This window comes from Haemaphysalis longicornis, unplaced genomic scaffold (genome assembly GCF_048455015.1).
Source record: "Haemaphysalis longicornis isolate Haplotype H1 unplaced genomic scaffold, Haemaphysalis longicornis Haplotype H1 scaffold_4, whole genome shotgun sequence".
Taxonomy (NCBI): domain Eukaryota; kingdom Metazoa; phylum Arthropoda; class Arachnida; order Ixodida; family Ixodidae; genus Haemaphysalis; species Haemaphysalis longicornis.
The window spans coordinates 22,316,753-22,339,041 of record NW_027526361.1 but is presented as its reverse complement, the minus strand read 5'-3'; the positions used below and the strand labels follow the sequence as shown (position 1 = coordinate 22,339,041).

At 46.7% G+C, this 22,289-nt stretch overlaps 1 protein-coding gene across 1 annotated transcript in view; it reads right to left on the bottom strand.

Annotated features, from left to right (window-relative positions):
- Nucleotides 1-12,498: 12,498 nt before the first annotated feature.
- Nucleotides 12,499-22,289, bottom strand: part of LOC144178368 (uncharacterized) — a 120,562-nt gene continuing 110,771 nt past the window's right edge. Inside the window, exons 3-4 of the mRNA XM_077706150.1 lie at nt 16,528-16,663; nt 12,499-13,950 (exon numbers count right to left, since the gene is read on the bottom strand). Of these exons, the coding sequence (XP_077562276.1) occupies nt 13,856-13,950; nt 16,528-16,663 (231 nt within the window). The 3' untranslated portion in view covers nt 12,499-13,855. The remainder of the gene's footprint in view (nt 13,951-16,527; nt 16,664-22,289) is intronic.

The window sequence follows — 22,289 nt, the reverse complement described above, 5'->3', positions numbered from 1 at the left end:
TCCACGACTCCTAAAATTTCCTGCATGTGTTGAAGATTACCTTTTTCCCTTTTGGCGAAAATTACAGCCGGAATTGCGCCGAAAAAAAACTTTCCCACACGGCTTATCACTGGTTTTGAGTTCTCGAACAGCTGGGAACAAATACCTACTATATTTTAACAATTGAGAGCAGAGTAGGTGCTGCGTAACGTGTTGAGCCAAGTGAATGTTAGTATACCGCTTTTCTTTGGGGGTGGCCGCGTTGACGCAAGCGCACAGGCAGTGCAGCAAGGAGTGGCAAGTACACCAAGAACACTCCCCCGAATGCAGAAAACGTTGTCATTCCTTCCTAAAGAAAATTAAAAGAAGCGCGAAAGCTTTCTCACGTAAAAACTATGAAAACTGCGCCAAAAGTACGTTCAACCTTCACTGAAAGTGTTTCCAATCGATCGTCAAACATTCCAAGACCCAAATCGCAAACGAAGAAAGAACCCATGCGAAGATTTTTCGCGCACTAAGTAAACGCGCATCTACGAACGATCTAAATGTGTACCGATTCGTGGATTATGACGCTAAAGTATGTAATTGTACTCCTCCTTCATGATAAATGCGTGTATTGTCTTATCTAGAACCGTTCCTTTTTCGCGATTTTCAAGTAACCGTTTTTACACAATAGAAGCCACGTTTCACGCACACGCCGTGTGTGCAGAGATCTTATCAGAGCCTTTCCGTCGACTAACTGGTGTATGGGGAATTGCATTAGTTTTCTATCGGTCCCATTAAGAGAGCTTTCGCTTTAAAAACAAATCGTTTGTATAATGTAAGAGAAAGCTTGTCGAATGGGCGTTACAGTCAATGCCAGTCCCGCGATTCAAAACACTTCCTATATGCCCGAATGTTTTGATCCTACACGATGGCGAACGGCTCAAACGCCAGTGCGAGCATTGAAAATCCCAACGCTACCAAAATATACTCAACGTGCCGCATAAACCCACCCAACCTGAATACAGTTCCGCCGCCGCCCAAGTATGGCACGTGGGATCTGTATTAAACATCGCCGTTGGTGCCTTCAGAAGTTCCTATCTTTTGCGACGTGGGCCCGCCTTTTGTAAAGCTACGCCCGCATGTGCCTCGTATACATGCTCGCGTAGCCGGTCGTGCTTATTGACCTACACGCCCGCAGCCAGTTATCAAGAAATCGCATTAATCGAATACGGGCCTGCGTAAAATCCCGAGCGCGTGCGGCGGGTCTCCTGCGTGATGGCCTAATGAGGTCATAGATTCCGGGATGCTCTCCGTTAATGAGTTCCCGTAATATGCATTACCTGCGGCGCTTTCACGCCAGAGCGCGCGCTTGACCCGCGCTCCCCCTCGTCCGTCAGGCCCGATCGCCGCGGCCACTGGCGCGCAGTCTGTTAAACTCCGCGGCCACCTTCGCTGGCGCTGTACGGGACGGCCGCTCTGTGCGAACCGTTCGGGCCCTCTGCAAAAAACCACAGCCTGGGGAAGTCAGCGGGCCCATCACGCGCGCGCCTTCGCGATCCGTGCTGGAAGCGGCGCTGGCATTCGGACCTCTGTTCGGGCCGATTCGGACTGCCTCATTTAGCTTCGGGCATCGCGAGAGCACGGCGATGTGGAAAGCATTCCTAGCAGATGGCTCCGGGCTGTCTTCCTGTCACTCTCGGGCTTTGTGACCCTAGCCAGACCAGACGCGAATCAACCGCACAATGTGACTTCGATTCACGGAATGTTACTGTGTGTGTCACAAACATTCGTTGGTCGCGCGGCGACAACTGTCACCCCCCCCCCCCCCCTTACCTGATTCACTGTAATTATTTGCTGTCTCTTGGGATTCCTTTGGTGGTGTCACAAAAAACAAATCTAATATAACCGTAACGTTTTTATTCTAGAGAGGGGAAATATGGGCAGCTCAAAAAATTTTGCTATCGCGGGGAAAATACCTCATTGCGACTCTGTAGACCGCTGGCACGCCGAGCACCCCTTCGAATTGGCTTCTTTTGGAAACGATGCGGCTGTACAAACCACCCAGCCCTGTCAGTGTTTCCTATACTCGACACGACTCGCACAGCCATTCATTGCCTCCTCGTCCTGTTTTTCTGTGCAAACACTGGCTTTTGGCACCTCTTTGTTAGGCCCAGTTCTCTTTGTATGCGACCAATCGAAGGATCGAATTAGCGGCACTGGCACGTAGCATTTCTTATTTCTCGCAGTATTTGCTGAAATAAAATCCAAGAGGAAAACAAAAAAAAAACACACTTAAAGCAATAGGCCATAACTTCTAGTATAGGGGCAAAAAGTGGTTTTTTGTCATGATTTGAACCTTCCGCAATTCCATTCTTCTAATGGTTTTTAGTTATTTTTATTATTCTTATTCTTATAACTATTATTACCTAGCTTTGCATGCTCTTTTATGTACATACATTTGTCCTTGAAATGCTTTCCAGGGATTTTGACCCCTCGTTCTTTATAGATTCTTCTTCAAGCTTGTGTCGTCGTTTCAGCATCTTTTAGTAGCTAATGCATTTTCTCGACACTCCGAATTATTTTATGCTATTATTTTGCGCACTTTGTCATGTAACATTATTTTCATCTCCTCCTCATGGGATTAGTGTATTAGTTTTTTAGTGATCCACATGTTTCACGTCACGTACCTGTAATTGTTGTCACCCTTTCGTTGGTGTGCGAGCACACACACTTCACATTTGTCCCTGGGCACTGACAAGGAGCTTATTAACTGAATACATGATTGATTATAATGTGGACGTCCATGACACTCTGCACTCATTCTATTTTTTTTTTTTTTTTGGCTGGTATACTTACACTGCAACTTTTCGTGGAAACAGGTTATTGATGAAGGTATTCAACTACTGGAAACTTTGTCGATGTTTATGATAGTCATAGGTTTGAGAACCGCATGTATATCCCTTTGTACCCTCTCGAGATGAAAAAAAAAAACAAAAAAAACGCTTCAAAGGTGTACGCCCTGGTCGAAAGAACGCAATCTCCACACGTGCACAGAAAGAAATGCCGTTTCAGCGGGCACGCTGTCACGATTTCGAGGATTGTACCTAGCACAAGAGAAAATTACCCCTTGTAAGCGAAACGAGAACACCCGCGTCAGCTTCACGGAGCACTGAGGCGAGAAAAAAAAAATCCAGGACAAAACGTAAATTAATCCGTCTAAGAAAAACCGACGTCTTCTACCTGCCTCGGCTAGCCTCTTTCCGTGTTCCTCTTTTCCCGTAATTTGTACTTTCGGATCCCCGAAACCTGACGAGCATCGTGCCCTGTCAAAAATGCATAAGCTCTCACTGATTACGCGCTGCAGACCACCGACGTAAAACAGGAAACATGGCCGGTGGAGCGCGAGCAACCACCTGGTAAGCATGCCAGAAACCGGGGTGCCCACCGAGCTGTTGGATCCACGTGTCTTATCTTCGGCCACAGCTGTTGACGTATTCTCTAGTTCCTAAATAGATTGCCACATTGTTAAGAAGTCTGGCCTTTCAGTGATTTACTGGGTGCGGAGGCCTTCTCCCTTGTCTAGAGGGCGGTGCTTGTAGAGAAGCAAAGGCAGGGCCCCTCACAGCGCTCCCGACATCTTGTTCGGACCGCGGGGAAGCCGGGCGGGCGAGGAAAGCCCCGGCCCTTAGCTCGTCGTTCTCCGCTCCATTGTCTGCAAATAATGGAAACTCTTTATCGGCGCCCGGGCAGCGAACCTGCTGGAGCGCTGAACGGTGAGGTGATGCCTACAACCCCGTGATCTGGTTTTTGTTAGCCCTCCCCAACTCCTGAGCAGACTCTGCTCCCTTTATTTCTTCCCCTCCCTTATTGAGAGGAATGGGAGGAAAATAAGAAAGTGTATTGTTTTCTCATTTGTTTGACGCAGCCATGTGCCAGATTTGAAAGCGCTATTTTGTGCAGGCGATTTATTTTCCTGTCATTTGCCAGAAAGGCCTTTCTGGTTATCGTAAGGATAGGGACTTGTACGGTCTTCTGCGGCGGAAACTGAGGGCTGTTTTTGCTCTTTTTATCAAGCTTGTATCAATACCTAGCTTAGGTGTATGCTTTCATATTTTTTACTTGTAAACAGGGAGCCTTGTAGATGACTCGGTGGGGTGAGGGAATTTTTTTTTAAACGGACGGTGAGATTGATGCCGCAATATAAACCACCTCTCGACATTTCTCACGTTAGGGGTGAACAAAGGGGCTGCGCAGAAGAGAAACGACGCCTTCAGAGCTTTTCCGGTCAAGTCACGCGGAAATGTTAATCAGTGGTTTCCGCTATGGCGTACGACGACGCTACGTATACTCGTTTTCTTGTCTGGAAGCAAGGGCGCATTTCATCCCACAAAAATGAGAAGGCGATGAGTCTCAAATGCTGTTTTCTGTGATTGAACTTCAGGATCTGCTTTTCTAGAAACTGCCTCTTTTCTTCTTTTTAGTTTTGTTGGAGCACATGCTCCTCTTCGCTTTATGCAGTTCTCACACTTACCCTAATTACTTTTCTTTGATGTAGCTGCTCGAACTGGCGACGTATGGTGAAGCCTCAGCTACGGACTATACCCTTTTCGTGCTCCTTTTGTGCTACCGCAGATTTTGCTTCGAACTTCTTACAACACCAATAAGGAGGTTATTCGGCTCCTGCATAGTTTCTTCCCAAGAGTACGTAGCATCCACACCTTAGGCGGACCATCACCAAGTTGTAAGTAAAAAAAAAAATTCTGCAGAAATTCAGAGAAGTATCTACTAATGCGTAGCATTCTTGTGCCGCTTGTCTTGAGTGTGAATTTTTTGCTACCAAATTTTTTGGTTTTTATAAATCCCATCCGACCAATTATCTTCATTTACGCTATTATAACGATTAGAAGTGCAACATTCGCGAAATCTGCATTATTGTGGAAATGCAAGGCGTTATACGGTTTGCCATTTTACATAATTTCTTGATATTCTTATTTTTTTTTTAGCTTTTAGAAATTTTGTTCGACCAATTATTTCCATTTACGCTATTATAACGACTAAAGGTGAAACTATTTCGAAATCTGCATTATTGTGGAAATGCTATGCGTAAATTTTTTTGCCATTTTTAGTTATTTCTAATAGTTTTCTTGTTTAGTTTTTCCCACAAATTATCTCTATTTACGTTACTATAACGATTACACTTGTAAGTTTCGCAAATTCTGCATTATTTTGGAAACACAGGGTGTTACACGGTTCACCACTTTCCGTAATAATTTTATATATTTTTTTTTTTGCATAATTTCGTCCGACCAATTATCCCCATTTACGTTATTATAACGGTCTCATTTAGAACTTTTATAAAATCTGCATCATTGCGGAAATGCAGGACGTTACACGGTCCTGGCTTCAGGGGTGCTCGGCAAAGAATGCTACGCACCAAAAAAGATGCCCTTGTTTTTTACGTTTCTCGCTGTCGAATTGCTTGGAGGACGGCCAGGTTTCACGTGCGATGTAGTGAACGGATTGAAGCTCGCAGGAAAGCGGCAAACGAAAGAAAAAATGCTTTAGCCCCGCTAAACGTAATTTATTATCGGGGGCTTTGATGTTGCGTTGAGCATTGTAAGCATTGTTGAAGTTTTGTTCGATCCGATCTAGCTTCGCGCAGCAGTTACTGCAGTCAGCAAGCAACTAGCCAAAGGAACGCTACTTACCGAGCTTTTTTTTATGTAACACTGCAATACAGCAACTGAAAAGAACGCGAGGACAACATTCAGTAACTGGTAATGACTAAGAAGTCAGGCGCTAGTTTACGACACTGAGTTAAAATTCTTTATGTAGATGCAGCTCGGTCCACGGCAATTGAACATCGATAGCTTAGGTGTTCAGGTTGCAGGCGCTGTGGTGACAAGTAAATAAAAAGGGGAAAGAACACAAAAATAAAAAAGACTTTCCTGTTTCTTACGTTTTTTTACTGTGGCAGCGGTAAGTACGACGGGTTATTGTTTTAACAAGGGCTTCTGCACATGTATGGAGTGTTAATAGCTTGAAACAGCAACTTAAGCTTGATGTACACCCAAGCGCAATAGATTACGGACCACGAAAGCAGCAAATGTGGGTTACTTCTATGCTGCACGGCAGCCCTGGGAGCCGTGTGCCGTATTTTTCATTACTTTTTTTTAACGTTTATTGAAATGTAGAAAAAACACCCGGGAATCTCTTGCCAGTGCATCAGACCCCCTTAGGGGTGGCGGTAAGTTAAAGGGTCCACGAAGAGAAAATACAACTTTGTTTAACTTTAAAGAGTTAGGCTTCAGTACCTCAGTCAGCTCCATTCCGGCCATGAAAGACGTTTTTTAACCGATAAAAACGCAAGAAATACTTAAGAACTTTCAAATTTCGCTCCACAGTGACGTGTTATCGGCGCGAGTGACGTCATACGGGCCAGCACTAAAAACATAATTTTCAGTGGGTTGGGTGCAAGTTAGCATTCGAGTGATTCGATCAAACGGAACTAGCGGCCCCACTACAATCGTCCAGTCGTGTGTCCTGGCGATTGATTAGTTCGGCCGCCGTCAATCGCCCAAACAAGGTTCTGTGACGTCATAGAAAAGTTGCTGGAAACTGGCTAGCGAGTCACCACAGCTCCACGCGTTTCCTTTAATATCTTCGTTATTTTTCGGAAGTTTGCGATGAAATCGGTATCGGTTTTATCAGAACAAAGCAGCCTTTCTAATAAACCAAACTTGTATTTTGTCTTCATGGCCCATTTAAGGTTCACAACGGGTATGGGTGGCAACTAGCAAGGAAAAAATAGTTGGTTGGGATATAAAATTCAGGTGAGTGTCCCACTGTCTTCGCTAAATTAGGTGGGTAGGAGGGACGCAGGAGATCCCTTAAGGAATTTGGTCGTAAGTTGGTGGGAAAGGTGTCTAGGAGAATCTGTCTTTCAGTTTGAAATCGAGGGCATGTCCAAATAATGTGTTCAGTGGTGCCCGCAATTTCACAGGGGATACACATGCCTTGATTAGGTGAGGAATAAAAAAACTGTTGTCGTTTTGCAGGGGAGAGGTTCGTAAGTGTCAATAGCTGTCTTAGGCGGACTTGTTGAGAGCGAGAAATAGGACTTGGGAATGGGAGTGTGGTTGGCCAGGCAGGCCAGAAAGTCTTTCCGTTGCTGTTTGATGACAGTCCGGGGCTCGTCGGGGCCATAATAGCAGTCCGAAGGCGTCCAGCTGGCTTGGGGCACGGTTGTGAACGATGCACGTGCCGCCAAATGGGCTGCCTCATTTTCGGGGATTCCGGCATGGCTGGGCACTCACGTGATGGGGTCGTCGATGTTCTGTTGATGAAGGATGCTCTTGATTTCTTGGATCTTCTTCACTCGTAGACTGTATGATAGTTGATGACAACATTCCAGGAAAGCTTCCCGACTATCTGTGTGAATGTGTATGAGTTTGTACATGGAAAAAGATATGTTATGAACCATCTGACGAAGTGAGAGGATGATACTTTGTAGTTACCCGCCGCGGTGGCTCAGTGGCTAAGGCGTTGCGCTGCTGAGCACGAGGTCGCGGGTTCGATTCCCGGCCGCGGCGGCCGCTTTTCTGATGGAGGCGAAAAGCAAAAACGCCCGTGTGTACGAGATTTCGGCGCACGATAAAGATCCCCAGGTGGTCAAAATTAATCCGGAGCCCTCCACTACGGCGCGCCTCATCGCCTGCGTTGCGTCGGCGCGTTAAACCCTACAATCAATCAATCAATCAAGATACTTTCTAGTTCTGCCCCTTTAATGGTGGTATCTGGTGGCAATTAATGAATGCTATTGACGTTAAATGCCGGTATATGCCACGCCGCAGTTGTGCTTGATTCTGTTTTAGATGAGTCAGTGTAGATTCTGAGTGTATCAGGGTGGCAAGGCCGTTTCTGGTGTTGCTTTGAAGATTTCCGCCTGTTTTGTGGTTGAGGATCTGGTTTAGGATCGGTTAATGATAGGGTGGTCCATAGTTCTGAAGTGTTGGCTATGTCTGGTAGCTGCGAGGTATTGTGGCCAATGGCTTCAATGATGTGTCGTCCGTACCGTGAGGTGCTCAGTCGTTGTACATGTGAGTCACGGAGTGCGTATGCCCTGTCGGCATATGTAGGCATGTTGCAGTAGTAGTAAAGGTAATGAATTCTAGTTTAGGTAGACCGTGTAGGTAGTGGGTAGGCCGGTAATGAGTCGTAGACTTTCTCTATTAAGTATTTCAAGGGTTTGTTGTTGCTTTTTAGTAATATTGAGGTAAGGATAGGCATACATGATTCGTGAAATGAAGAGGGCGTGAGTGAGGGGTTTAAGGTCATGTTCGTTAAGGCCAGACTGGTGTGTCATGAAGCGCTTTATAATGCGGAGGATCTGCTTAATTGTTTTAATTGTGTTAGTGACCCATGTAGTAGCCTGGCTGTCTTGATCAATGTGCAAGCCTAGTATTCTAATAGATGATTTGCGAGGAATAGGCTGATTATTAGGCTGATATGAGAACAGCTCGCGAGTTGGTTGCGTTCTGAAGTTGGGGCCATTAAGTACCACGACGTACTCCGATATTTTAGGTGAGGCATGCATACCAACATCGCGAAGGAAATTTGTAACAGCGTCAATACCATGCTGAAGCAAATATTCTTGTTCACCTACTGAGCCTTTGTTTGACCACAATGTTATATCGTCTGCGTAGATAGTGAAGTGCAGATCAGGTATACTGGTGAGATATGTGGGCAGGCATGCCATTATCAAATTAAAAAGAGTAAGAGACAAGACAGCACCTTGTGGCACGCCAATCCGATTAAGTCGAGGGGGCGAAGTTATGTCTCCTATTGCAATTTCATAAGTCCGATTGAATAAAAAAGACTTAATGAAATCCAGAGCTCGGACTGCAGTAACTATGCGATATCTCGCATGCGCACAAGTTTCTCGGGCTGCTACCGGAAGAGAAATAACTTAAAATTGCCATTTGCCTCGTTCGTAAACTTTTGATCGTGGCTGTATGTTCACGGTGAAGAACTGAGTGTGCGCAACAACCAGAGAAGAAATGAAAAAAAAAAAAACAAAAAAAAAAAACAGCAAGACTGCGTTCGTGTCTTTTTTCTTTTCTTGTGCGGTTGTTTCGTACGAGCTGTTCTTCACAGCGAACTTTAAGTAACAGCCTTCTCCCTTGCGGCGTGCCTGTGCCAGCGTGCCAGGAACAATTAAGTAAGGGTATCTGAGGATTCGGCCCAATTAACTTAGGCACGAAAGAATTCGAGACGGAGCACTGCAAAGCAGCAACCAAACAGTCTCAAAAATAATTTCTAATTGAAGACGGGAAACCCTATACAAGGCAGTTCTGCATGTTGACAAAAAAAGTGCAGTGGGCAACGTAACCGATCTTTCTGGAGAATAGAGAAGCGTGAAATTGTTTACCAAGGGTTGCGCGACCGTTGCTGCGGCTTTGTTGCAATTACTGCGACAGACTGGTGTACGTTTGTACAGTAAATTTTACTCGTGGAGATGAATTGTTACAATGCCTTGCATTGGTATCCGCATAAAATTATCAAGTTGACACCGGGGCTTCATCATTGCAACTGAGTCTTTCATAGTTGAGGTTGTAAAACCTCAACTATGATAGTGATAGTGATAGCCAGATAGTGATTTATATTCATGTTTCGGTTTGTTCCAACTGTACATCAACTAAACCCTTCGATCTCTAAATAAGTGTCTCCATGACCAAAAAGTATGCAGGAACAAAATACCAGGAACACCAGGAACAAACACCAAAATACCAGGAACAAACACCAGAAGCCTGTTAAATGAAGCCAGCGTATCTAACAGGGATGGCCTTGGTGACTGCTGAGCACACATAACCCACGTTAAGCCGCTAAGGCGTGGCGCTAGTCAGCATAAGGTATTGGGTTTCATTCCCGGCTATGGCGACTTATTTTCAGGCGGATGACTTAGATGTCTCATCAAACATGAAATGTGAGCGCTATTTTGGCCTACATGAGGGGTACCAAAATGGCCGCCGCTGTCAAGGGAAAGTGAATATATAACAACACATTTGGGTTCGTGGGGGATTACAACCCGGCTCTCCAGAACAGGAGCCAATTGCGTCACTGGGGCTCTTCGATTTACTGTCCCGCACTCACCGCGGACTCCCCAAGAAGCAGTCCGGCATTCGATTTTCCCAAGTATAGCATGGTTTCGGGGAATCCTCGGACTACCCACGGACTATCCGCGGTGAGTCCGAGGCTGTAAATCGAAGAGCCCCACTGCTGCACTAACTCGGCACGCTGACAGAAGGGGAACAAGAATTACCTTAGTGTGTGCCGCTTTACAAATGAACGCGACGGCACGTGAGTACAATCGGCGGCGTACTCTGGGGAGAACTCTGACTGGAGAAGCTGCCGCACTGGTTGCTGCCAGTCGGCCTACCGAAGTAATCACGTCAAAATAAAAGAAACCAAAGTGAAAAAAAGAGACGCAAACAGTATGTAGCAGTGAAGAAGTCCCTATTAATCGCTAGTCCTTGACAGTCCCTGAAAATCACCTTCCAAGATTTTTTTTTTTTTATGAATGCGAGGTACGAAAACGTCTGCTGAGGATCAAGATTTCAGCTTTTTTTTCTTTAAAAGTAATGTTCCTTATCTCGAATACTCAAACACGCTCACACGCTTGGAATGGAGGGTATTGCAAGATAGATGTCAATTCACACGTTTTTTTATGAAAAACAGTTGAGGATAAATTATTGTTCTTTAATGAGCATTTTATCCTACTTCCAATTGTTGTATGCGTTCACACAGCCAGTGATACGGCTCCAAATGAGCTTTCTCATTTAAATGCAGCGAACGAGAAATTTACGCGAGAAAACTCAAGGAAATTCGATTGGTTTATACCTCACGTGCATGTTCATCGAAGCAACCATTTGCCGTTTTTTTTAACAGTTTGTTTTTGTGCGTGTGCGTCCATTTTGATGTTTTTTGCTGACTCAAGCGAACGATTCTTTTCTGGGTGATGCAATTTTATACAAAATTGGTGTCATGCTCTCAGTAAAAAGCCATGAACCGACTCTTCTTCTAATCGATATTTGCTGTCCTATTCGATGCAGAATTAAGCCTCTTCGTGCAGCGTTTTCAAATGTTTGACAAGAAAAAAGGTTATCAGGAAGTAATTCGAGAGGTTCGAAAAATGGTAGAGGGAGAGAGGGAACCCTTTAATGTGAGCTGGAGAGGTCAGCTCTGCTAGCGGTACGCCATATGGGGGTGATTACAATGCAGTGAAGTGAATATGAGAGATCGGGAAAGCAACAATAGAGAGAAAACAAAAGTTAAATAAAATTGGCACGCAATAAAATGCAAGGAAAAAGCTCTAAATAAAGTTAAGTAAAAGAAAAAAATAGAGCGAATGGGGCCCAAGAAGCGCAGAGCGCCTAACAAGAAAAAGGAGTCAAAGCATACATGACGACGCAAACGCGTACAGATGTAGCCATGTGCACAATGGAACAATTACAAAGTTTTCTAGTTGAGAATCTCGCAAAAAACGCAGAAGAATTTTTGTCCCTAAAGATGAGTCATTGTTGTTGGCCCAGGGCCCAAGAAAGTGACACAACTGAAGGCTTGCTCCACTCCACGTCTTACGCGAGACAGGCAGCTCGCCGCTGTTACTGCTGTCCAGTTCCCTCCCTCAAGATCAACTTCTGCTGGTCGAGAGGGCCAGTGGAGCGGGGACGGCACATGGTTACTTGAAATGAGGAACCACCCCACCTGACTTAGCTCAATAAAAAGTTTTGCCTCTCTGTCGCGCGCAGCGGAAAATCGCGGGCATATACACAACAAGTGCTCGGTAGTCTCGCGCACAGCGCACGTGGGGCACAGTGGTGAATCCTCCCACCCTATTTTGAACTTGAGGCTTCGGGTGTAAGCCACGTTGAGATGCAAACGATGCAGTACACCTTCAGATGCTTTGATTAGGTCGGGTGGAACACGGAATTCACAGAAAGGGTCAATTCCATGCAGATGTGGATATTCGCTGCGAGGGTGCTGCCACTTCAAAATTTTCTCACTCCAACCAGTTCGATAGATAAGGGTACAACCATCCTCTCCAGAGAAAGGAAGCATCTCCGCCATGGTATCATTTTCAGCGAGCCTACCGGTGCAGCTCTCCCTTTGAACTCACCAGTTGTCCCTATGCGTGATTTCAATTTCAGGCTGGCGCACGCTTCTGGTTGTCGCTGTCGTAGTTTCCCATTGGCAATAAAGACGCCTTTCCGCGGACGCCTTATGAGCACGGCTGATAACCACGCCAGCATCGGACGGCTAGCGCCCTACAAAAAACGCTGTATGTGCCTACAAGCACTTCCGCGTTAATAAAAAAAGTCAGAATCTTCAAAATGTCTTTCATTGCGAACAGCACGTGCTTGGAATCGTGAGGACCTGCAGAACGAAATCCCGCCATTTTCGTCTTATCTACACGTAGTGTGTGTACTTGCAGGCCTGTACGGCTTTACTTGAAGAAATTGAGGATGTCGGGGCAAAGTTTCAATATAGCGTTTATTTATAGTGCGGAGGAATTAGGAGAGGAGGCCTCATACGACAGTCGTTTCACATATTCGTTCGAACGAGCCTGCTGCGCAGGTAAATTAATCGCCTCCGTCCAGGTGGAGGGTGAGTGCTATGTACAAACAAGGTGTAGGCGTGGGAGAACAAAGCCGTCATCTCGGCCGCAGCGATCTACAGTTTCAGCGAACATTTGCCCTCATCTTCAATTTGCCTTCACACATTTGCGCTTGGAAAATCTCATAAGATAGATGTAACGGCGGGCGCAGGCCAAGCTTGAATAAACAGTTAACCATCGACAAGCTTCGCACTGGCTACACTTTTCTCTCGCCAAAGTGACAAAGGCTGACTGCAATGCTAAGAATTATTTTGTCTTTAGCTCCCTTGATCCTCTCGTGTGAAAAAAAGAAAAGGAAAACAGCGCCTCAGTGGTGCGATCGCTGCCTGCAAACAAGGCTCAGAATCGTCGGCACCTTCTAAAAGTGTTCTGTCCACGACTTCCAGTGAAGAGAAGCACTTCCGGCTCACCTGCTTAAGCACGTTACGCTGAAGTCAGTGTTCGTTTCCCCCCAATCTTTCACAGCGGCGCTGAGAAGACTCGCGTATCACTCTTTCTTTTTCTTTTGGTTGAGGGAGGGGGGGTGTAAATAAAAGCGGGAGGCCCCACATTTTGCGCCCTCGGTGCGGCGTTATCCAGGTCGAGCTCCCAGAAAGAAGCAAGGCAAGATAATAGTACTGCCGCATTTCGCCTCGAGTTCAGTTCTTATTTTTGGGACGCTAACGGCGACTTTCTGGCTTGTTTTGTTTCTTCCTCTGTTTTTGAACGGCGCCTCCGAGCAAGGTGCCTTGTTTGCACAGGAAGCTGGTCAGCAGCGACAGCCGTCCGTCTCGGTTGGGTTAAAAAAAAAGAAAGTCGAAAGGCGAAGTAAGAGAGCACGGGAGCGAAGGAGAAAAGTGCCTAGAAGGAGAGGGATGTGAGAGGAAGAGGCTGGAGGAAGGAAAGGCAAAAACGCGCGCACCGACCCCACACATCTCGCGGTTTTAGAAGGGTGTCACAAGCGTGAGAGTGGTGGAGATGTTGCATTGTTCGGCGTTGCGGTGCACTCGTGTTTCTCCTTTTGCTTCCACCGTACGAGTTCCGTCAGTGCAGCGGCGTCGTTCACCGGTCGGGGAGTTTCGCTCCCTCGCACCACGGCTTCTGCAGAGAACGACGCCTCGGATCGGCCTCCGTCTTTCCGTCGTGCGGTGCGTACACGTCACTGCGAGTCTCAAGACGCGTCCTGCTTGACAACACGGGCTGGCTGCAACGGTCTGTCACTGAGCTGTCCCTGCTTCACGTGGTGTGGTACCGCAGCAGCAGCAGCAGGCTTGCGGAGGCGCTGATCGTCCATGCGTGGCCGGATGTCCTTAAGTGGCTGGGTGCTCCGGCTGGAGAGGCAAGGCGGCAAAAGGGGCAGTGATCAGCGCGCGCAGTTTCTTCAACACTGTGAAAAAAAAAAAAAAAAATACACTCAAGTGATCATATTTTGCGTACGAGACTGTTCTTTACCTTTTTTTTTTAAAGTAGAGTACTGATATTTGGCTCTTTGTTTTGATATTTTCTAGAAGACACGCTACTCCGGCACCTTGTTCTCGTATTAGCTCTTTTCTACTTCCTGCCGTGACATCGCTTTGTAATTTTTTTAGGCACTTACAGCTGTAACGGTTGCGCTAAAGGCGGGAGAACGACGTGTGTTTCTGACATTCTGCGGTATTACGCTGCTTCAAACATTCAGTAGAATCTGCACAATATGGTTGCGCGAACGGAGGAGTAATCACCATTTCGCAAGGTCGTTTTTCTGAACTCGGTTACAAACTAGTTATAAATATCTTCCGTAGTTTCGCCTTACAATTCCATTTACCCTGTCCGCTCATATCCCCCATCCCACCCCGTAAGGTAACAAATCCCGCGCTATAGCTGAAACCAATGGAATTACTGTTGCGAGTGATAAACTTCGACTAAATATGGAATACCAAATGATGCATGCGTTTACGAAAGTGGTAATGGAGGAAGATATTTTTATTTATTATTTGTTTATTTATATTTTTATTTATTTATTTGCATACCCTAGGGCCAGTAGGCATTACATTGGGGGATTGTTTTGCACACACAAAAAACGGCCTTAATAACGCTGTCGTGAACAATAACTCATACAGGCGAGCAATAGAAAAAAACAATGAGAAATATATAAGTATACAAAAAACAGTGTAAAATTAGTGGTCGCTTTGTAACCCCCCTTACTCAATGCCTTTCGATGGGGCCTGTAAGGTATTTATAAATAAATAAACAAATAAATAAATAAATGAATAAATAAATGAATGAATAAATAACTAAATAACTAACTAAACAAATAAATAAATAAACAAACAAACAAACAGAGAGCCACGGTCTTTATAAAGCCACGGATGATATGCTTACGATCTGCGTGTTTGTGGGCGAAGAGAGGGCGCTACTACACGAGCAGTTTGTTTTGGTTTGACACTATTTCTCCCCTGGAGCCCGCTCTGACAATCATAGGAATGTTGAGCTGCAAAGTCCAGAGACATATGATGAGAAATAGTGATTTATAAATGAGAAATAAGGAAACGAAAATGAGAAATTGTGATTTATAAAAAAAAAAGGGGGGGGGGGGGGGGGAGCAGAAAGAAAGACAGGAAGGCACTACAGTAGACTCCGGTTCAGACGAACCAGGTGAAGACGAACCACACTTTTGTTCACTTGTAACATCCGCAATGACAAAAAAAAACGTCCGCTTAAGACGAATTTCTGATAATGCGAACTAATTTTCACGGTCCCTTTGAATTTGTCTTAATGGGAGATTATTGCAAATAATTCCGTTTTTTTTTTCATTAAAAAAAGACGCTCAGAATTTTTTGTGTGTTTGTGACCAGTATCGTTTAAAAACAGCGCCGAAGACGGGACAGGGGAAGGTACAGACGACACAAGCACTGACGAACAGCGGTGCGCATTTTATTTCGCAAGAAAATATACATGAAAAGCGAAGCGGAGGGAACAAAAAACGAAACAAACTTTTGACGTAAAAACGTGATAACAACAGGTTAGTTAGTATGGCAACAACAATTTGCTACGTGACGATTTCTAGACGACTAAAAGTTTGACGCCTAGACGACTAGGCATCAAAAGTTTTTTTTTTGTTGTTGTTGTTGTTGTTCCCTTCCCTTCGCTTTTCGTGTATGTTTTGCTGCGAAATAAAGTGCGCACAGTTGTTCGTCAGCGCTTGAGTCGTCTATAAAGCCGCCAAATTTTTTGTCAATATCACGGGAGCGTCGACCGTTCTGTTGATCAGCGCCGTACGACGGAGTGATACCGCTAACGCGGCGAGAGTTGCCGCATGCGTAGTAAGCACTGGCCGCGGCTGCCGTGGTCTGCAAGGCTCTTTCAGGAGCTGAGCGCAGTCCCTAGTTGTTTGCTTGCCTTATCACACTGCTTTTCACACAAGGCTGGTTGCGCCAATATCTCATAAATTGCTAAAGAACGCACAGTTCGAGATTTCTCGTGGAATGCTTATGCTGATGGAATCAGTCAATTTCACTTGCCCTCTTTGCCCCGTTAGTGGCTGACTAGCGGGCAGTGTGATCAGCAAAGGAAAAAAACGGGGGCAACATTCTGCTCTTCGGACAGCTTCTCAGATGACAGCCGTCACAGCCAGTGCTTAGTGCGCATGCGGGAACTCTTGCCGAGTTTGCTGTGTCGCTCCGTCGTACGGAACAGATCAACAGACCGGTCGGCGCTCCCGTGACTTTGCTAAAAAATTGGGCGGGTGTACCTTTATTTGTACCGTCTTCCGCGCTGTATTTAAACGATATAATGTACCAACAAGCCCGTCAGTACACCCTTTTGTAACTAGTGACCGACACCCGAGCAATCAGGTTAGCAGTAGGGAAATGGAGAAGCCCCAGCGGGCGCCGGGAGAGAGGCGGCGGCCGCCGGGAGGGAGCACTCACAGTCCACCCTGATCATCTTCTCGGCGAAGATTGTCTGGAAGGAAGGCGCATCGGCCGAGACCTCGCACTTGTACGTGCCCTCCGAAGCGGCGTCCATGCCCCGGATGAAGACGCTGCCGTTCACCGAGCGCACCATCTGCGGTTGCAATGGAGCGCCACCGAGAAGGAATGATGCGCCCACGCCTCTCCCAGCTACCGTTAAAGATTGTTAAGGTACACGCTGAAGACTGTTAGGGTACCGTCAAGAACAAAAGTTTACGAACCACGAAAGCAGAAATCTTGGGTTATTTATTTATTTATTTATTTATTTATTTATTTATTTATTTATTTATTTATTTATTTATTTATTTATTTATTTATTTATTTGTTTGTTTGTTTGTTTGTTTGTTTGTTTGTTTGTTTGTTTTTCCCTCACGGCCGGAGGGCGTTACAGAGGGGAGTGAGAAACAGAATAATACAGACAAAAGCAGTGAAACAACAACATTATACAATACAAATAACCGCTTGTTATAAAAACAGGTTGGTTAAGGCTGAACGAAAAGCAATCTGATTGCCGATTTCAGGTACAGACCGAGGAAGGCGATTCCAACTTGCACAAGTGCTGGGGACGAAGGAATCCCGAAATAGGTTTGTGTGACACGATGACACGCGAACTTCGTACTGATGGTCGACCCGGGATGACATGTGAGATGGACTGGAGAATAGCCTGCTTCTGAGGATGGGATTACAATGATAAATCTTGTGGAACAAGCCGTACGGCAGTCCGGGAATCATGAGCGGTATTTCTGTAATAATTTGGTAATTATACGACATCTCACATGCATATCAATGTTTGTGGGCTGCTACCTGAAGTTAAAATTACAATTTTCGTGGTCCGTAAACTGTTGCTGAAGACTGTTCTTACGGACTAAAACAGCTAGTATCCGCCCTCGCCGCTCAGAGCTAAAATTCCGTTGTGGTATATATACCATCTTTGGTCTTGTTTTGTTCTAGATAGGGGAAAAATAATCAAATAAGAATGTCACAGTAACCCCGGATATGGTGCGCCCGATGCGTTACCACTACGTTGCCATAATGGCGGCACTGTCATCCCCCCCCCTTCCCGAATTTCTGGAGTATTTATGTGGGTGCTAATGGGACTTGAATTTAAGAGCGGTATCCAGTGCCCCTCCGATAACGGGGGACAAAGGGGTCCTTTCGTAAACACTCAGTGGTACTCGAACCTCTCCGACCATTAAGTAGTTGCGAGTCAAATTAAATACATTTAAGCTCCCTTACCGCCAACACTTCTGCAGGAAGGTAGAAAGCGCACACTGCAAGTTAACTTTGGCATTCAGTCGGTTATTTTGTGAAATAAGCATACTTCTTTCATGCATTTAATTTCTCGAGGTGCAAGCACATACCTTTTTTTTTTTTTTGGGGGGGGGGGGGGGGGTGCTCACAAATATTACCGAGAAACCGAATGCTAATGCGGGAACCCAGAAGGCGATTCAAGACGTCGGTGAATGAACTAGTAACGTTGTCGCTACGTTTCATAAAACAAAAGAAATGCGCGTTTTACACGTTTTGGGCATCAGGGCTTTCATGTGTCCAACTCCCTTTTAACGTTATCAAGAACCACTGCCATGAAGTAGTAAGGGGCAAAAGATATGTTTTCTGCATTACTTGCCGAGTTTTTTTTTTTTTTTTCGTTCTTGCCTTCAGCATTTTTGTGTAATACCGCAAAGCGATTCGCTCACAGATTCATAGCCCCTTCCTGACTGAGTCTGTGTTGTGGACCCCACCACGGCTTCGTCCTTACTGCCTCTGTGAGACGGGAGCAAACCTGTACACTTACAAACGCATTCTTTTAATGCCAGCCGACATTATATCGCATTAAAGGAACGCACGCGGTTAAAAAAGAACGCGATCTGCATTCCTATTGGGTTCCGCTGAAGGCGCGCAAAGAGCGGTGCCTTCTCCTGTTTCATTCGACATCGTTTAGCTTGAAGAAGCTTTCCCCGCAGCCGTCGGAAGGTCATTAGCGAGCCTTTAGGCGAGGGAATTCATTAAGCCCTACTTCCACCATGGTTTACAAGCAGCGCCGCCGAGAGAGCCTGTTTCACAGGACGTTGTGTTTGTTCTCGCGGTAGGCCGCGTGTTTTCGTGAATGGCTCCAGAGCCGTCCCCAGTCTTAATGAGCGGCTGGTGCTCACTGCGCGGGCCTGCAAAAGAGGAAGCCCAAGCGGGGGCGCTCTACGGGAACATTTGATATTTTCCCCACTCGTGGTACGAAGAAAGCCGAATTTCTCCAATGTCGCGTGGGAAACGTCAGTTTTACGCCCCCGTGCAGTGCTAACGGAAATAACGCCGTTGTAAGCGGTCCATGACGTTGCCAAATACGAAGCGTCTATTGCGGCATTATTTGCGTCGGCTGTCGCGAGCGAGGCCCGAAAGTTCCATTTTGTCGCGTTTCATCGACCCCGTTCTTCGCCGAAATAAAACTTTTTTTTTTTGGGGGGGGGGGGGGGGGGGGGGGGGGGGGAAGCCGTTTCACATTACTTTTCTTCATTTCACATTACCCTTTGTTTCTGCGCCGCTCTTTTTTCTCTCTACTCACCCAAAGCAAAGTTCTTGTAAAGAACCCACAAAATATCGCGTGGCTTGCAGCCCCGAAGTTAAAAAACCAGCCATGCCGTCGCTCGTAAACAAATATTGGTGAAATTTGAATTCGCGAGAAAAAGTTCGCGCGAGCAAAAGTAAGCGCGAGCAACAGAGTAAAGATGTAGTCTAGAGCGGAAGGGTGGGCTGTTTACGGGAACAGGGGGCGGGGATGATTTGCGATCACACGCTGAATGCCACCCGGCTTGAAACAATTGCCGCTTTAGGCTCAAAATGGCACCCAGTTGCCACGCTGCGCCGAAAAACCATTGCGGGCGTCGCAAAACGCGCTGCCACGAACAGCGAGGAGCGGAAATGGCGAAAAAGAGGGAATACAGGGCGGGGAGAGAGGGGGTGCTCAAAACAAAACGGGCGCGCGCGCGCGCTCAATTTAGGCCTCTTTTCTCGCGCTTTCCCGTCGTTTTCGTTCCTCCAGGGTCATCGCTGCCCCGAGGAGGCTGCGGTCTCCGCTTTCGCTATGGTTGCCGCTGGTGCTGCCACAAACGGCCGCGTTGTCACGGCTGCGAAACGAGGCGCGGCGGCCTCCTCTTTCGATGGGCCCTGCTTGCTGCCCGCTTTTTCTCCTCTGCCCATCGGATCGCCGAAGGAAGTGGCGGTCAGCTTCTTCGCAGCAAACAATGGCCCAGCAACGGACGGTACGAAAAAGAGAGACAGAAAAGAGTGAAAACGGGAAACCTCGTGAAAGACGAGCCCGCCTTTTGTTTCCCTGACTGTCTGCGGGCCTTTTCAGAAGAGGGGCCCGTTCTGGTCAGAGGCAGCGTTGTCGTCGTCGTCTCGGCGGCATCTCGGGCACCCGAGTAGGGCGCCGAAACGACATCGGTGACCGGGACGGCAGCAGCAGCAAGGGTATCCATCGAGATTCCCGGCATTTTTGGTGGCAATCGAGCCGGAAGGGCGCTTCTCATAACACGGTTTCCCGAAGAAGCCGCTCGGAAAACCGATGGCTTCACTTAGAGGAGCTGCGAGGCCCGGGCATACAAACGGCATTCTTTCGGGTTTGCCGCGCGTTGCCCCGGGTGCCGCAGCAATTGTCCCGCGATCTATGGCGGCGCGCCACTCTCCTGTACGCCGTACTACGGCGTAGCGCCGCACAGGGCTTACCGAAAAGCCAGAAGGCGAGCGGATGGGCAGTCTAGCCGGCTGCTGATTACCACCGCTCTCAGATGTTTCGCGAATTGCTTTCTGTTAACTTTTTTTTCCTCTCCGCGTGGCTCGAATCGCGGCCATAAAGTCAGTTCGATGTTTATGCGACAGAGTTCGCGGATCCTGCCCACCGCGCTAACTTATTTTCCTTCAGCTCGCCGAGCCCCCGCGGCCTTTTCGTTTTCTCGTTTTCTGCCGCCCCCCTCTTGATTGCAAATCGCGGCCCCGGCACTTGCACTGCGCTGCCCACACGCACGGTTGTTTTCCGTGCTTGTCCCGCGTGCGGACGTGCGGTGGCCCTTATGGACGTGCCCAGAAATCCACGCGTTACTTCAGCAAAATTCAGCGAGGGAGGCTCGGAAAAGAAACGTTAGTAGAACCTTGCGTTAAAAAAGACATACGTAAACAAATACGCGCATGTTTGAAAGATAAGCTTCGAACTTGTTGATGCATGCGGTTAGCCGTGTTTACACTGGTCGAGAACCGGGATAAATTTTTGCTCCTTTCTTGCTTTTTTTTTTTTTTCGCGCGAGAAGCTGCGGCCCAGAGGCGCCCACGCCAAAACGTGAAATACTGACATTGCGTGCTTAGCGCCGCTTTTCGCACTCGGCGCTTGTCACGTCTACGGTTCGCACGAAAGTTGCAGTGCCACATCCGCCTTTGGTGCATGCCTATTGGCGGGCAACCATATTTTACCCCGAACGGGAAAAAATTCTGGCGCTGGTGCTGCTTTTATGTTTTTAGGTAGTTCAAGAAGCTATGGTTCGTGCAGTGCGATGAAACGCTTTTTAAGCGATTACAGTATACTTTAGCCAATGTACGCGAGAAGCATCATTGACGTTTTGCGTTTTAGTTCGGCGAATGATCGATCGCCGTTGATTGATTGATTGTAGGGTTTAACGCACCGACGCAGCGCAGGCGATGTAGCGCGCCGTAGTAGAGGGCTCCGGATTAATGTGGACCACCTGGGCATCTTTAACGTGCGCCGAAATCTCGTACACATGGGCGTTCTTGCTTTTCGCCTCCATCAGAAAAATTGTTCGATCGCCAATGGGGCCACGGAATCTGTGATTCTTAGATCGCTTTTATCTTCTGAGAGCTCTGATCGTTTCAAATAATTGTCATGTCACGGGCAGCAATAAAGCGATTACCAGACTTATAATCGTTTTTAAAGACGATAGTCTTTCTTGGGCTACTTAAACCCAGAAATTTTGGTCTGTCTGTATGTCTGTCTGTCCGTCTGTCTGTCTGTGACTCGATTCAGCCAACCGGCCAAAGTAAAACCATGCCTGCGCAATAGTCTTATATAGTCATAACTAAATGTGCCCGTCTAAGTCCGGTGTAATGTTCATACTTGTCAATATTGTTGAAGAACAACAAGACATTACGCATATACAAGACAACAAATTAATACAGACGTGATATTTGCAGCGTTCCTTTATAAAAAATCGTACATGTTTGATTTTGGCGAGAATAAATACTTCATCAACTGAAGAAAAAAAATATCACACCGCCGTCGCCTGCTGTCACCCGCGCCATATAGCTTCTGGCGGCATTTGAAGAAATCAAGTGGCAAGAGTTACGAAAGGTTCCACTAGATAGGTCCCACGTTCTGCTTGCAACGCACGTGGAGTAAGGAAACGCCGTTCTATAAACGTTGAAGTAGGGCTCCTCGATTAACGCGCGTCTCGCCGTACGGCAGCGTTGGTATCGAGCCACCCGGTTTGGAGCAGTGGAACGCGGGAAATTTAAAATGATTTAAGCAAACCTTTGGCGTCTTTACCTTGGGAGGAGCGCGACGCAATAGGAACAACATGAGAGGTGAGCGGGAAAGTGAAGGGAGGCATTTACTTGGCAGAAGTGGATAAAGACTATCGTCTTTTGACGACATTTGCAACGAAAGGAGCAGATACGCGGCCAATGTTTTTTTTGGCCACGTATTTAGAATTAGTTATAGC